Source organism: Muntiacus reevesi, chromosome 1 (assembly GCF_963930625.1).
Source record: "Muntiacus reevesi chromosome 1, mMunRee1.1, whole genome shotgun sequence".
NCBI classification, from domain to species: Eukaryota; Metazoa; Chordata; class Mammalia; order Artiodactyla; family Cervidae; genus Muntiacus; species Muntiacus reevesi.
In genome coordinates, this window is record NC_089249.1 from 273,819,826 (window position 1) to 273,837,571 (window position 17,746).

At 34.5% G+C, this 17,746-nt stretch overlaps 1 protein-coding gene across 2 annotated transcripts in view; it reads right to left on the bottom strand.

Moving 5' to 3' along the window:
• The window catches only part of CHD1 (chromodomain helicase DNA binding protein 1), a 75,217-nt gene that overhangs the window by 24,494 nt on the left and 32,977 nt on the right, over positions 1–17,746 (bottom strand). For both annotated transcript variants that reach the window (XM_065919493.1, XM_065919533.1), the window contains exons 10-23: positions 17,430–17,608; positions 16,452–16,579; positions 15,362–15,578; positions 14,603–14,692; positions 13,519–13,709; positions 12,652–12,840; positions 11,197–11,359; positions 10,177–10,329; positions 8,208–8,279; positions 7,242–7,391; positions 3,938–4,086; positions 3,464–3,560; positions 3,257–3,352; positions 1,560–1,736 (exon numbers count right to left, since the gene is read on the bottom strand). In XM_065919493.1, the coding sequence (XP_065775565.1) occupies positions 1,560–1,736; positions 3,257–3,352; positions 3,464–3,560; positions 3,938–4,086; positions 7,242–7,391; positions 8,208–8,279; positions 10,177–10,329; positions 11,197–11,359; positions 12,652–12,840; positions 13,519–13,709; positions 14,603–14,692; positions 15,362–15,578; positions 16,452–16,579; positions 17,430–17,608 (2,051 nt within the window). The remainder of the gene's footprint in view (positions 1–1,559; positions 1,737–3,256; positions 3,353–3,463; positions 3,561–3,937; positions 4,087–7,241; positions 7,392–8,207; positions 8,280–10,176; positions 10,330–11,196; positions 11,360–12,651; positions 12,841–13,518; positions 13,710–14,602; positions 14,693–15,361; positions 15,579–16,451; positions 16,580–17,429; positions 17,609–17,746) is intronic.

A 17,746-nucleotide genomic window follows, 5' to 3' on the forward strand; every position in this document is an offset into this window, starting at 1 on the left:
AAAGAAAGAAAAAAAACCTATGGGTTACAGAGGAAGTCACAAAAGATATCAGAAAGTATACTGAAATAAATGAAAATGAGATCACAACAAATTTCAAAATTTAGGAGATTCAGAAATGGCAGTGGTTAATGGAAGTTTGCAGCATTAAATGCTAATGTTGGGACTCCTTGGTAGTCCAGAGTTTATGTCTACCAATGCAGGGGGCACAGGTTCGAGTCCTGGTCCAAGATGATTCCACTTGCAATGGGCCAAGTGGCACAACTCCTGAAGCCCAAGCACCCTAGGAGCCTGTGGTCCACAAGAAAAGCCACCACAATGAGAAGCCCACGAACCACAACTGGGGGGAAGACAAGCCCGAGCAGCAACAAAGACCCAGCACAGCCATAAATAAATACATAAACTCACAAGGCATAGAAAAAGCAGGACCTTAAAAAAAATGCTAATATTAGAAAAGGAAAGTCTTAATGATCTAAGCTTTTATCTTTAGATACTTAAAAGGAGAGCAAAAGAAAAAAGAAAGAAAAAACACACAGAATGAAACACAACGAAACTTTAAACAGAAAATTAAAAAATAAAACCAAAAAGTGGCTCTTTGCAAAGATGAATAAAATTAACCTCTACTTAGAATGATCAAGAAAGAAAATGCCAATCAATTCAGTTCAGTCACTCAGTTGTGTCCAACTCTTTGCGACCCCATGGACGGCAGCATGCCAGGCCTCCCTGTCCACCACCAACTTCCGGAGTTTACTCAAACCCATGCCCATCGAATCGATGATGCCATCCAACCATCCCATCCTTTGTCGTCCCCTTCTCCTCCTGCCTTCAATCTTTCCTAGCATCAGGGTCTTTTCCAATGAGTCAGTTCTTCACATCAAGTGGCCAAAGTATTGGAGTTTCAACTTCAACCTCAGTCCTTCCAATGAATATTCAGGACTGATTTCCTCTAGGATGGACTGGTTGGATCTCCTTGCTGTCCAAGGGACTCTCAAGAGTCTTCTCCAACACCACAGTTCAACAGCATCAATTCTTCAGCACTCAGCTTTCTTCATAGTCCAACTCTCACATCCACACATGACTACTGAAAAAGCCATAGCCTTGACTAGACGGATCTTTGTTGGTAAAGTAATGTCTCCGCTTTTTAATATGCTGTCTAGGTTGGTTATAACTTTTCTTCCAAGGAGTGTAAGTGTCTTTTAATTTCATTAACAGAATGAAAAATAAGAGAAATCACTAAATATCCTATAAACACTAAAAGGATACTTAAGAGGGTATTATTATTAATAACTTTATGCCCATAAACTCAACAACTTGGATAAAATGAACAAATTTTTTGAAACAACCAAATACACTCATTCAAAAAATATATTGATAGTTGTATATTTATAAAATTTAGGTTATAGTTAAGAAGGAACACTTTCCAACTCATTTTATGAGACAAGCGTTATTAAATCCGATGAAGTCTTTAGAAGAAAAGAAGCACCAATATTTCTCATAAAAAAGATAGTCCAGGTGTAAATACTCTTTATAATACAGAAACAGCTTTTAAACTAAAAAGTCACCTGTTTTGCACAGTTTCTCATTCTGGGGAGCATATAAATTTCTTCAAGTTCCTTTTGTCTTTCTTCTTCTTCTAATCGTCTTCTTTGATCTTCAGGAATGATTTCTTCCCAGTTCTTTGAATTTCTTTCAGGCTCCAGCTCAATATCATCCTCATCCATATTTGAAAAGTTGGCAACCTGATAAATTCCAGAATTTTAGCAAAATAAAATTAAAGAACTATTCATCCTTAAATTATATTTTTTCTTTCTTAGCAGGAAGGACGAAGCATATCAGAATAAGATAACTTAAATAGTCCTAGGATAATGAATATGACTATGGGTTAAACCAAATATGATTGCTAAATTAAGTTTATTTCTTTATGAGGTCAAAGTAGATCAAACCAAATGACTTCTAAGAATTATCTTCCAGGAATGAGTCTCTTTTGCCCTGCTGATCAACAAAATTATTACTATAATAGAACTAGATGAAGTTAACAAAGTAACAACAAGTTTATAAAGTATCACACTAAATCACTTTCTGTAGTAATTACCACACCAGCCCATTAACCACAAAGTGTTGCAAAACAACTCAATATTCTTATTTTTACGATCATAAAAAAAGTACTTGAAGAGCTGATGACAAGACACAAGGAGCTCTGAGACCATAAACTTATTTACGTTCCCGAAGCGCTAGTTTCTTCATCTCTAAAAAAGGAGAGTTAGCAACAGCACACTAATTTTTGTGAGAATTAAATAACAATACATTTAAAGAAGTGTGCAGAAAAAAAAAAATATAAAGAAGTGTGCAGAGTTTGGTATACAGAAAGCACTCTTTAAGGTTAACTGCCAATACAGGTACATTAAAGCTTACAGGCAACTGGAAATACAAGAAAACTATGCTCTGTGTGTGCGGCACATTGCAGGTACTCAGTAAGTATTTGCTGAATGAAGGAACAACATTAATTGATCCTTAAACACCTAAGCTTGTTGAAAACGGCGAGGATGTGGAGCAATCTGGTTCTTTACACTAAACATCTGGGGCACACCTTACTCTAAGGACGGCTGACTTATGTTGCTTCAGGACTCCCTGCTACCTTGTTGGCCCTCACCTAACCTGGGATGTGCTTCACTGGGGGCTCAGCTGGTAAAGAAGCCGTCTGCAATGCAGGAGACCCACGTTCAATCCCTGGGTCGGGAAGATCCCCTGAAGAAGGGATGGAATGAATACCCACTCCAGTCTTCTTGCCAGTAAAATCCATAGACAGAGGAGGCTGGCAGGCTACAGTCCATGGGGTTGCAAGAGTCAGATGTGAGTTGGCAACTAAACCACCTAACCCAGGGGTATCTATCAATATTACTGTTTACTTTGTCTGATTTACTTGTGTTTTCTTAGTTAGGATAATGCTTAATCTAATGTCAAAAACTGCTGCAATAAAAATCAGCTAAAAGTCTTCAGTTATGAAAATTATCTGGTACGTTTCAAGTCATGTCACTAGAAGAAGAAAGAAGCTATTCCCTGATAGCTCAGTTGGTATAGAAGAAGAAAGAAAAATTTTTATATATCATTGCAGATTTTAAGACAAAGATGTTAACATTTTTTAAGATTACCCTGCTGATCCCACCTAAAAAAAAGATGAATAAAATACTAAGTGACAAAAGAAAAACCCCACCTTCTCCATTTATATAATTATGAAAAAAAAATTAAGAAGAAAATCTACCTTGAACTGAGAAAGTAATTCATCTCCTACAGTTAAAGGTCCTGCTTCATTTTCATGAGTTTCAGCCCTCTTCAAGATTTCATCTATATCCATTTCCTAGAAAAAGAAATCTTTACTTTAAATATGCTTTATTATGTTTTAAGATATATACATTTTACATTTATAGTTTTAAAAATGACATTTTGAGACAAGTTTTTTTTTCTTTACCTGGGGCTCTTGTTCTTCTCCTTCAGGCTCCTTAAAAAGTTCCTCAGCACCAAACTTTAAAATGGCTGATAACTCTTCTTTATTGAAAGGAGTAGAACTAAAATTAGGAAAAACAAAAATTACTTAACACTAACAGTCACAAATTTAACACTTACATAGCACTTTCATGAGTTATTGGCATAGTCACCTTTATAACAGTTAATATGACATAGTTAGATAAGTGAAAGATTACTAGTACACTTATTTTAAAACTAAAGAACTTGAAGCCTAGGGCCTTCCCCCAAGATTACAAAACCAGAATGGTGAAACCATGCACTCACATGCATTCCACTGACCGGGAATTAGCTCAGTGCTTTGAAAAATAAATAACACTAAACACAGTACTTCAGTGATCTGCTTACACTATGTAACATTTTGGGGAAATGAGCATAGTATGATTATGCAACAGCTTTTTTGTTAAAGGAAAGTAACTACCTTGAAGGGGCAGAACCTGTGTGTAGTACTGTCTTTCCAGTTGTGTCCATTCTTTGAATCACAAGATGATCTAAAACCATCTTCTTTTTGGCCCTTTCAAGAATATCCTCTTCAACTGATCCCTTTGTAACCAGACGATAAATATTCACCTGTAAAGATACACACGATGAAATTGAAAATACAGTAATAAGGATTTGTTCTGCTAATGTTAAATGCCCAAATACTGGTTACAGAGTCTGAAATTCAGCCAACGTGACATTTTCACTGGTCAAAAGCAAAAAAAGCTTCCTCGATTTAAAGATTATTTGAGACTATGTCCTTCCTTATATTTTGGTCAGTTTGCTTTTTCTTTTTTTAAAGCAATGACAGTAATTTTTTAAATTATATTTCACCTGGGAAAGGGGATGGTGGCAAACTTAGGACAAGCTTATACCAGTTCCCTTAATTCTGATTGTTTCATCATTCTATATGATCCAAAATTCCACAAGTCACTTTTCAAGTTAATGATGAAGCTCTGCAATTAACAACAAAAAGCTTTGCAAAAGACAAAACTGAACGTGTAGTGATTTTGCTTCGCTTCTCAAAGTCAGTGGTTCTATATCACACAAAATCACCATTCAGGGATATCTTGAAAATTTATGGAACCACTGTTAATTTTCACAGTGACTAGGGCTCACCAGCATTTAGAGCACTGGGACCTGGAATATTAGGTATTCTTCATTAAACTGGACATTCTGGCACAATGAAAAATTATTCTGTGCCCTTTAAGTCTTCCAAATGATTTTTTAAAACTGTTTTAAATTTATCTTGAGTCTAAATAGTTCCAGATAGGGAAAGGAGTACGTCAAGGGTGTATATTGTCACCCTGTTTATTTAACTTATATGCAGAGTACATCATGAGAAATGCTGGGCTGGAAGAAGCACAAGCTGGAATCAAGACTGCAGGGAGAAATATCAATATCGTCAGATATGCAGATGACACCACCCTTAATGGAGAACGCGGAGAACTAAAGAGCTTCTTGATGAAAGTGGAAGAGGAGAGTGAAAAAGTTGGCTTAAAAGTCAACATTCAGAAAACTAAGATTTTGACATCTGGTCCCAACACTTCATGGTAAATAGATGGAGAAACAGTGGAAACAGTGTCAGAGTTTATTTTTGGGGCTCCAAAGTCACTGCAGATGCTGACTGCAGCCATGAAATTAAAAGACGCTCACTCCTTGGAAGGAAAGTTATGACTAACCTAGATAGCATATTAAAAAGCAGAGAGAGACATTACTTTGCTGACAAAGGTTCATCTAGTCAAAGCTATGGTTTTTCCAGTGGTCATGTATGGATGTGAGAGTTGGACTATAAAGAAAACTGAGCACTGAAGAATTGATGTTTTTGAACTGTGGTGGTGCTGAAGAATCTTGAGAGTCCCTTGGACAGCAAGAAGATCCAACCAGTCCATTCTAAAGGAAATCAATCCTGAATATTCATTGGAAGGACTGGTGCTGAAGCTGAAACTCCAATACTTTGGCCACTTGATGCGAAGAACTGACTCATTAGAAAAGACCCTGATGCTGAGAAACACTGAACGTGGGAGGAGAAGGGGACAACAGAGGATGAAATGGTTGGATGAGGGGCTTCCCAGGTGGCCCCAGTGGTAAAGAACCTGCTCGTCAGTGCAGGAGATGGTTGGATGGAATCACTGACTCAATGGACATGAGTTTTGAGTAAACTCCGGGAGTTGGTGATGGACAGGGAGGCCTAGCGTGCTGCAGTCCACGGGGTCGCAAAGAGTTGGACGCAACTGAACTGAGTCTAAATGATACATATTTTAATATAAACATGAAGCTTTCTTACAAAGTTACAGTACACATTAATTTTTTCAGTAATAGAATTACTGTGTAAATCTGTAGATAACTGAATACTGTATTATTTAGATCTTTATCAAAAATTATTGCCAAATGTGCACAGTATTAGGTCACCAATAAAACTAATCTGCATTAGTAACCTACAACTACTCACTGTGTAGTTGCTGCATGAACATGTTTAAAAGGAGATCTTAGACTCCTTTGATCAGATTTAGAACCAACTACTACTAAAATAGCAAGTACATGTACCATAGGAATCTTACATGTCATCAATAATGAAATAAAGAATCCACCTCATTAATAATGAAAACATACTTCATACATATACTTAATAATGAAAACATACTTCATACATATACTTACATTAAAAAAATTTTTTTAACACAATGATAAGAAAGTTGATTGCATTATTTTGTGATCTTATTCAGGTATTCATCCCAGAGGTCTACCACACACCTTTCTATAGTATTTTCTCTTATTGGTTCTTTTCCTAATATGTCCTCTTTCTTCTACCCTGTATTAGAGGATGTGGTAGCCAAAGTCTTTAAGTAGTGCAGTGGTATGTTTTGTCTAGCCATGTGTTGAGGATTTCAACGTGGGAGGTATCTATCAGTGAAAGCAACACTTTCTCCCATTTCATTCATAACACAGAAATATGTTATCTCTTCACAAATACATTAGGCCCAGCTCACCTCTAAGAATATCCTATTTCCTCACTTTCTCGTTTTTTGACAGTCTGTAATTTGTTTCCGCTTCTTGTCATCCTTGTTTCAAGTTTCCCTCTCTTTTATGAGAATTATTTGGGCAAAACATTGTTTTAGTTTTATATTATGGATTTAGTTCTCAGTAGAAAATATGAATGTTTAAAAAGTAAATAAAATGTTCTAAGCCCCTTTGTGTTACTTGTTTATCACCTCCTGCTTTGAAGAAGTTTCAGGACACTATCCCAGATGAGGGTAAATGTAATTAAAATACAAGAACCAAGATATCAAAAAGATGACAGATGGTTTTTTTCAAGGGCTACTACAAGTGTTCCAGAGAGTTATACAAAAATTATGAGAATGGCTATTTTGCAAGGAGAATCTTATGGGTACATGATTAACAAAAAAGGAACAATGTATGATGCAAAATCCCTTTCAATAGTTAAAATAAGTATATGAAGATATTTTTAAATGTATATTTTTATATACTGAATGAAAAACATTATATTCTACAGTTGTGAACAAATTATGATCAAAAAAAAAGTACATGATCCTATTCAGGCATAGTTTTCTCAGTTCTCTCAATTTCCAGGTGATTCTGATAAATTCAAGCTCCTCAGCACTCTATGTATTCAATAACAATATGCCTGTTTCAACAATCTTACCCGAAGGATAAACCAAAATAAATTCTAAACACTGATGATAAAAAAGACTCTAAAACAGTAAAATAAGGAGGACAAAAAATACCTGTTTCTTTTGCCCAATTCGATGAGCTCTAGCCTGTGCCTGAAGATCATTTTGTGGATTCCAATCAGAATCAAATATAACAACAGTGTCAGCTGAGGCTAAGTTAATTCCTAAACCTCCAGCTCTTGTGGAAAGCAAAAAGCAGAAATCCTGTAAGGAAATATAAAGGCACAATTTTAAATTCTTAATTGTGATTGTGAATAATCAATGTGAGAATTTTATAACTGAATTCTTGAACTTAAAAAGTATTTTACCAGGCTCCCCTGTTGACTCAGTAGTAAAAAAAAATTCTGCCAACGCAGGAGACATGGGTTTGATCCCTGGAGTGGGAAGACCCCTCATACTGTGGGACCACTAATCCCTGCGCCACATCCACTGAGCCGGTGCTCTGGAGCCTGTGAGCCACAACTCCTGAGCTCTTGTGCGGGAGCTACTGAGCCCTGGGCCTCTGGAGCCCCAGTTCCGCAACAAGAAAAACCACTGCAAGGAGAAGCCTGCGAGCTGCAACGCGAGAGCGGCCCGTGCTTCCCGCAACTGAAGAAAGCCCATGTGGAGCAATGAAGGCCCGGCACTGCCCTAAATTATTACATTTTTTTAAAAGCTATTTTACCAATAAAAGTGAAACACAGCTTTAAAATTACTAATAAAATGTATCTGCTGCTGCTAGCAAAACCAAAAACCAAGACTCCCAAATACAAATATATATGGGAATAATAAACAACAATTCATAAAGAATTCTAAATCAAAATGGTCTAGTTTATTTAGACGCAAATTAACTGTCCTATATTGAAATAGTATTGATACAAAAAGGTAAAATTCCTCACGTTTAACAGATAATATGGATTTCAAAAACCTCACTTGTAAATCAAAACTGGCTACCACCAATTACACTTTTCTTAAAAAACTACAACTATGACTAAAATAATGACTGAAACAATTTATTTACAATTTTAAAAGCATTCATACCTCTGATCCTTCAGCATTAAAATGATCCAGAGCTTGTTTCCTCAGCTCCCCTTTGATTGATCCATCTAATCTCTGGAATAAAACATTAAAATACTGCATTGTAACAGAATAAAAACTTTTAAAAGGAATTAAAACCAAGTATGAAAAAGCAGCACTGCTTTTGATAAGACCAGGAGGTACTTACAGGTAGGAAAGCAATGACTAAGCAATCTGTCTCCAAAGCCTGTGTTCTTAACCACTAGAACTACTTTTGCTAATAGTAAATAATAGCACTGATCATCATTTTACCTGAGACCCACTATAAGAATATGTTTTACATGTGAATGAGTACACAGTATACACTCAAAGCAAGTTTCATGACACAGTGTACTGTGACATACCCTCATTATTTTATTATCTTATTTTTTAAAAAATGTTAGTACAACATTTAAACAACCCATTAAACTGATCCTCAGATCCATTAATGGGTTAGAGCCCACAGTTTTAAAAAACACTGATTGAGTCCAGCGTGGTTACGGACCCACACATCAGTGCCACCTGAGAACTTAGAAATGCAAATTACTGAGACCCATTTCAGACCTACTGAATCAGAAACTGTAAGAGGAATTCAGCAAAAGCCCTCTGTTTTAAAATATGAGAATCACTGATTCAAGGCCCCATGGGATCTAGTTGAATAGCCCACATTTGAGCATCTTTACCATTCACCAGTGCCTTGAGCAAGTAATTTGCCTTTTTCCTTGTCAGTTTCCTCTTCAGTAAATGAACACAGGAAGTACTACTTCCTTCATACAGTGAGAGAACACAGTAAAACACTTTGCACAGTGTTTGACAAATTCTATGTTGAGTGTTTACTAAACATTAGCTAAACAAGAGAAGTCCAAAATCAAAAGCTTTTTTAAAGTACCAAGTTTGTTTTTCATGAAAAATTAGAACTAGTAAAACCTTTCATTCTTTTTACTTTTCCTCCTAAATGACTAGATGTATCTCAATCATGTTGATATCACCCAACACCTGTTCTTCATAACACTTACCAGAGTCATAATATTACATTTATTTGTCATTGCCTGCTTTACGTCTGTCTCCCACATGGGACTGTCAGCTCCAGTAGAGCAGGGATTATGTGTGTTGAGGTTCATCATTCTAATTCTACTTCTATTTTACTGTCTGCACTAAATACAGGTCATTTATTAGCTGCATATGCTAGTTGCTATGTTCTAGGTATTATTCATAAAATTGCTCTAAGGATTAAATAAATCAGATGTAAAGTACTAAGACTGACTTTTTTAAACATTCATATTTGTTGTTGTTTAGTCAGTTGTGGGCAACTCTTTGCGATCCCAAGGACTGTAGCCTGCCAGGTCCATGGGATTTCCCCAGCAAGAATACTGAAGTGTTTTGCCATTTCCTTCTCCAGGGGATCTTCCCAACCCAGGGATTGAATCAGCATCTCCTGTACTGACAGGAGGATTCTTTACCACTGAGCCACCGGGCAAGCCCAAACATTCATATTAGCTGTAATTATATTGAATTAATTTCAAAATAAATATTGAAGAGATGGAATAGAAGCCCTTTTAGCTCTTTGGTATATTCTCTAAAGTCATGTATTTTTATTCAGCAAACTATGCATTAGAATAACTATGAGCATACAATCTTCAGAATCTGCAACAGTTCAGGTAACACCAGAAGTACTGCCCTCTCCTATCCTTCCTCAGACTAAAGCCTAATACATAAGGCTGCCCCTTTAATTTGAACATTTAAGAGAAACACAAAGAAAAACTGCTTTGCTGTTAAATGTAAAGTCAAGAAGAAAAAGAAAAGGAATAATGACAAAAATTTTTAAACAGATCTATCTTCTCAAAAAGAGTATGGGTTATATAAAATCTACTCTTCATTTACAAAAGAATTTCAAACATACCCAGCGATTAGACAAAATTTAAATCAACAAAAAAAGACAAAATGAAAAGCTTACTTGAAAGGGGAACTGACGATACTTCAAATATTCTGCAAGTATATCTAACATCCGCACCATTTGAGAAAAAATAAGAACTCTATTGCCTCGCTCTCTTAGGCGAATTAACAGTTTGTCAAGAAGAATTAGTTTTCCGCTACTACGGATTAAGTGCTATAAGGAAACAATAAATTACAATTGTTATAACATGTTAAATCTTAAACTGTATCAAATGAAACAAATGTCTCACAAGACCAGTTTCTTCATTTTAAATTAAGATTTTTAATTTTCATAATGTTGAAGCAGTTTATTTACGTTTTCAAAATTTTTTAGAACCTTGATCAATTTGTCCTACGACTTAAGCTAAATTTTCCTTGCCATTTAGCACCTAGGATTTGCTGCGTTTTCTGGAGACCCCCCCAAAAAAAGCACTGTTTTCACTCTATTTGTTAGATATCACACCATTTCTCCAAAAATCTTAGCTGAAACAACTAAGTGACAACTAATACACTGAAAGAAGAAACAAGTCATCAAAGGTTCTGAAAGAGTGAGAAATGCTTTCTAATTTATAGGCAGCGGTCACTGACAGCACTTCAAAGCGATACCACAGCTGAATGACAACTGTGCCTTCCTCACACTCTTCGTTTGTCTTCCAGAAGTGATAGGAAGAGGAAGATCCAAAGTTCAGATGCCCTTCTTAAGACTACCATTTGCCATGTCACAAATTCAGCACAATCACTATTATTGAAATTTTCCTCACAATGAAAAATACACAAAAGGATTTTTGCTGGATAAAGTGTGACAGACCAGTTACATCAGCTTTTAAAAAAATGATCAAAATGACTAAATGGATAAATTATAACTTTAAAATATTTTTATAAACACTAAAAAATAAGCAGCACCATTATTTAAATACACCATTAACCAAAAAGAACATCTAACCAATATATTGAAAGCACTGTGCTATTTTCACTTAAAACTGAAATAAACATTTTTAGACTTTTGCTTTACCATGAAGTAATAAAATTTTAAAATTCTTACTTGTAAGGCCTCCTGTTTATTATAGAATTCATTATTATCTGGTGGTTTAATGAGGTAGCAATGGTTACAACATTTCTTTAGCTCCATCATAATATTCAAAAAGCCTGAGGTGCTGCCCTTGGAACCTTTGCTGAGGGCTTTGTAATTCCTAGTTAATATCCACCTGTTCAAAAAAAAAGATTATGAAAATGATGTAGCAGAATAATTACCAGGATGAATTCTAAAACCATAAAAAAAATTAAGTACCAAACCAAAACTGCACCATTATGAAGTTCAACTCCAAAGAAAAAGGACTAAACTTTGTTCACAAAACTATATGAACCTCACTTGTAAGACTCATGAGAACACATAGTTATCTGAACTATTAACTATACACAGTAAAGGCTTAACATAACATAGTTAATTAATAGTGCATAATGCATTAATAGTGCATTAATCCTTTACTCCCAAATTTATTTTTAAAATGGTCAACTTTATAATCTATCTTAACTTTCCAACAAATTTTGCTATGCTGGGCAACTAAGGCAGACACCTCACACATCCTGAGGATACCTGGTTTAGCCAAACTGCCTTCTCTAGAACAGTTACACAATACACATGCAACTTAAGAGAGAAATTATAAGTGGCTATTTTATTACTGCAAATTATGCATAACATTTCCTCTCACCATGATTTACCTTGTCTAACATCTTTTATTTTCTTCCTTTGTACAAGGTTAGTTTTTGAAGGAACTTGAAACAATTTTATCTGATTTGTCTCAAAATGACAGAATAGGGGAAGTGAGGGTGCCTGGCTATGAGCTGAAGACCAAGCTTGAGTGATGGAGTTTATTATATTAACCTATTTTGTATATGGTCTGAAGTTTTCCATAACAAAAATGTAACATTTATGTAGTAAATGTATTTTTAAAGTGAATGGCACTTATAGATTTATCATAAAATGTGTTTCTGAGAGTTCAAATGCATGAAGCAGAGCTTTATGCAACTGAACATCTAAACAGAAACTAGGACGGATATTTCTTTTTGATTCTTTGAAGTGTTACTATACAGATCCAACATACATAAATTATACAAAATATGATTTATTAACATTTTTAAAAAAACAGAGGGGCCTAAAATTTTGTTCTAAGTTTGTTTCTCTGGCTTATACTTCCACTTGTCAATAACATAATTATCAGAATTACATAATAATACCTTGGAATCATGGCAATCCTAAAACTTAAAAAGAAACCTTCTATAATGTAACATAGTACAAAATAAAGAAACACAATTAATGATGTGCTATAAGATGAATTAGTCTTGTATCACCCGCGATCTTAGACATGCCATTAAATCTCTCTCTGCCTCACTATGCCATAGAATAAACCTATTCTAAAATTCAAGACTTGTTACTATTCTCTAAGACCCAATCGGGGCTGGGGGGCACCTCAGAACATTTGCTCTGTTTACAGCTTACTTGTAATATTGTTTCTGTAAAGCACTCATTTCCATTCTTAAAATCTGTTCAACCTTGGCAGGAAGAGATTTTTCCACATCTTTCTTAACCCTGCGCAACAGAAACGGCTCAAGCTCCTTGTGGAGGCTTGCATAACCATATTCTCTGCCTTTGCCATGTTCTTCTTCAAAATCTTCCCAGGAAGAAAACCTTAAAAATTTAAGCAAATGAAAGAATCAGTGAAAGAAATCAAATTGCATTTGATATTTAACAGCATAGTCAGACATAAACAAAATACAGATTTTTAGGGGGGGAAAAAGTAGTTAAAATTAATCATTTTTAATAACGATCCTTCCAAGAAATCTATTGTATATCTACAGATGGAAAATATAATAAGCTATTTTATGAAAAACTGTTTACTTTCCTTGAGTTAAATATAGAAATATTTTCAAGTATGAGAGTAATTATCACTAAAATATTTCTCAAAGAAAGTTATAAAACTACTGAAAGAAAATATGTGTATGACCTTGGGCAAGTTATTAGTCTGCTTTCCCTAAAATTACTAGAAAATGGAATTTTCGAACAATACCTTGTTATTGTTATTGCTACTGTTTAAGAATGATACTATTTCCATTTTTAAGGGATATTCTGAACAACAGGCAAAATCAACTGTTATAATTTATTATCCATGGCTCAAGCTTATTTATTTACAAAATTGAAAAATCAAAATATTATTTCAAATTCTATTCTGTCCCATTTCTTTTCTTAATAATCTCTGATTCAATGTTTGGGACAATAAAACCTTCTTTTGACCTTATTATCTACACTAATTATTTTCCTGCTAAACTTAGCAAATGAAACTAACATTAAAATTGTATCTTATCTTACTTTTCTGGCATAATGAAATGTAGCAAAGACCAGAGTTCTTTGAGGGAGTTTTGCAGAGGAGTTCCAGTGATAAGGAGACGGTGATTGGACTTGAAATCTATTAAAGTTTTATATAGAAGAGAGTCATCATTCTTTAATCGATGTGCTTCGTCCACACCTATAAATGCCCAATTCAGACCTCCAAGGAATGCCTTAAAATGAACAGAAGAACATAGTTAATATTTACAGAGAAAAATGGAATTCAAATCATTAAACTGAGGCAAGTTTAAAAACAAACTTATGTCCAATATTTCAAATAAAAATTATGTACTATTCTAAAATTTATTGGAATCTTCAAGTAACTCAGAATGAAAAACAAAAGTTCCTTCCATGACTAACTCAGCCATTAGAAAAACAGTATAATTATCGAGTGAAAGTTTTTACTAGCTTACATACTGAAAATAAAACCTATAGTGTCATTTTAAAATTTCACAATGCTTATAGCCTAAGTCCAGTAAAAACCTCATTAATGTTAATTTGTACAAAATAAATTTGGAACAGTATCTAACTCCAAGTGTAGTTACAATTTACTGCTATGATTTTTATGAATTGTTTATTTACAATATATACACAAAGGTCTCTGACTTATGGAGATGAGCCTGATTCTGCTACTTAAAAGTTGCATGACTTAGGCAAGTTGAACTTGAACTTAGGCAAGTTCATCAACCTCTTTGAGACTTTGACTTTTCTTCACAATAGGGACAGAAGTGTATTATAAAGTAATTATGAAGAATTAAAGAAGACAATAGCTATAAAGCATTTACCCAGTGGTAGTGTAATCCTTTCTCCTCTTTAAAGACCTTACAAATCAACAGACACTATACCAAGCTAGTTTCATATCCTTTGGTTTGTTTTTACAAGACTTAAAAATGTAAAAATCAACCTTACCTCAAAGATCATAAAAAAAATAAATGAACAGATAAGCCGGACTTGATCCACAGACTTTGAATCTGCTGATCACTGATTTATGTTTATCTTTTTATCCTATCCACAACGTAAAGGAAAAACTGATACACACCAAACAGAAAAACAGATTAATACATACCTTATCCTTCAACAAAATTTCATAAGTTGTTAACAGTATATTAAATTTTAACCGTTTGGTCTGGGGATGCATCCATTCATGAGTTCTTATCTATCAAGAAATTTCAAAGAAAATTTAAAAATAAACATCTTTTAAAAAGTATACTTTTACTTGAATATATGAAGCAAAATCCACTCAAAATACATAAAACCCATCTATATGTTTATATAATAAAATAACTTTAACAATTCTTTATACAGTATAAGCTACACTGATCTTACTTATAAGTAAAATATAAATACTCCAACATATCAAAACCTTCTATAAAAAAATAACCACATCTTTTTTTAATAGCCACATTTTTAATATATGCTTGTCACTGAAGGAACTGCTCATATGACCAAACAAAAGGGACTTCTCTTTTGTGGATAAAATCTGTCTGGGGTTTGCGTCACAATATAACTGTGAGGAAAGTCTCATGTAGAGGGACAGATGAAGCAGAGCAGGCAAGGGTTAAAGCTGCGTGACTGGATGTGAGGACGCGGGGACTTCATTGTGTTCTTCTGTGGGTTTCATGTGCATTTCAAACTTGTAACAAGGCAGGAAAAATATACATATAATAACACTAAAACAAAAAGTAATGTTTATTAAGCCAATCAAACGTGATGAATCTTACTGTGTAACAAGTTTAATGCTGGAAACTAAGACTTTATAAAGACCAAAGACTTGTCCTCAAAGATGAGTTTGTCTAAATTTCTAAATTTGTGGCAAACAACTTACCATGTTTCTGCTGTTGATGTCACCTAGATAAACCACAGCATTCATTTGAGAAGCCCATGTCTGAATCTCCCTTTGCCAGGAAGTGAGAGTGGAGAGTGGTACGACTAACAGAAAAGGTCCGTACAATTGGTGTTCATGAAACAAATAGTTCAGAAATGAGATCGTCTGTATTGTTTTTCCAAGGCCCATTTCATCAGCAAGTATGCAACTATTACCTCTGCAAAATGAAAAACAAAAATCATGTATGCAATAAAGGTTCAAATTTACAAGTAACCTTTATACACAATCCATGTACAAATTTATATGAAGTTAAATCAGATTAATCTGATAGGTATTATTTACAATATACATTTTTATTAACTGTAATAGTATAAGAGAGAGTTTATGATTTCAGAACATAAAAGCAGCTTGAAAATTAACAGAATTATTTACAGTCAGTTATGGAGATTAGGACACAATCCATCTACAAGTGGTAGAGTCCAGATAAAACTACAGCTACACTAAAGTTTAAAAAACAAAAAAACTGCACCCTAGTCACCCACACTGCCAAAAACAGAGTAGGGGACACAAGAGAGAGGAAGAGAAAAACAGAAGCCGAAATAGCTGTTAGAAATAACTGGAAGAGAACCAGTCCACACTGTGAAACAATGTATACATATTCTAATTTCAATTAAAACATATTTAAATACTGCAACAATCAAAAGCTTCTTTTTCTTCTTAATATAAGAAGTACTGTTTATACAGGGCTTCCCTGGTGGCTCAATGCTAAAGAACCCACTTGCCAAGACAGTAGAGACAGGTTCGATCCCTGGGAAGAGAAGATACCCTGGAGAAGCAAATGGCAACCCACTCTAGTATTCTTGCCTGGGATGTTCCACGGACAGAGGAGCCTGGCAGGCTATATAGTCCATGGGGTCACAAAGAATTAGACACGACCAAGCAACTAAACAACTGTTTATATAATACGAAATTCAAAGACCTATATATAAATACCAGAGGGTCTTATCCTCTATGCTGGTAGAAATCTTTTCCAAACCCCGTATTTGTAAAAATTTTATCCTCTTAAATAAACAATTCAAAATATACCTACTTGCACCAAGAGTGAGCAAGCCAATTTAAACCATTCAGTTGATAATCTCTTAATTCTAATCCTTCATGTCCTCCAATATAGGATGGCTGCTTCTTTAGGGCTACAAACCTTGGCCTTTGTTTTAATACCTTTTGTAGAAACAAATATTAACATAAATTATTAAACATAAGAAATCATATTAAAAGATGAAGATCTCAGCTTTTACCATAAATTTTAAAATTTCATCTCAAATCATCAGGCTCAGAAATTCCATGAAAATATATACATGAGGACTGAAAGAAGTCTGTTTTCTATAACAATGTACAGTGAAATATTCTGGTCTTTTTTGGGAACAAAAAGTGACAGAGCTAAGTGAGTTCTTGCTGAAATACTTGGATCTCACATACTTCACAAGTAAAAGCTATGTTAAATTTAGTCATTTAACCACAGTTCCAGCCCTGACCTAGAAATAAAACATAAAACTGGTTTAACTTTCCATTTGATTTCTCATTTCTAAATTACCCTTATGAATTTAATTAAATCTTGTAATAAGAAAACAAATTCTAGTAGTACACAGACCCAAAACTATCACTAGTAGTAACTTTTAAATATTAGGCAAGGCAGTCCTTGACACTTTCTTATGGGGACATCCCTCTTTTCCTTTCCTGTCATCAATGATATTCACTACCTTTTAAATCAAGCATATACATCTAGTTTCCAAGAAATTTTCCCTTTTTGATCTCCCTAACCCAGTCCCCACAACTGCCACCACCAATTTATTATCTTTCTGACACAGTTTCAGTCACCAAGTCTAGAAGACAGTGCCACATCTAAAATGGCACAGTAATTACAGGAATATAATTTCCTGTAGGACCTACCCTCCAAGTAGTTCTCTCCTGTAGCTTGTATGAAATCAGGATCCAACTCTCTATGTGGGCTTGTAGTATTTATGATGCATAAATACAGTTTCAATAATTAAAAATGGCAAACAATACTCACTTTGCAGTCTTTAAAAGGAGTGGTTTTTGATTGATTCCTGCTGAAATACTCATCTATGCATGCTTGAAACTTTTTGGAAATAAGAGCGCCATCTTCCCAGCTGCATTCTGAGTATGGAAGGCCCTGCCATTTGCAATAATAATCAGGATAGCCAGCAGCTGACTTCTGATTGGAATGAGCTGTGAGATAAATCAGACATATTTTATGCTGAATTTCATCCAAGGAATAATTCTTGGTAAAAACTATACAAGTAAAAATAAGCCATCTGGTTTACACTATTATTATTATAAGAGCAAGATACTGTATTTGATGTGCAA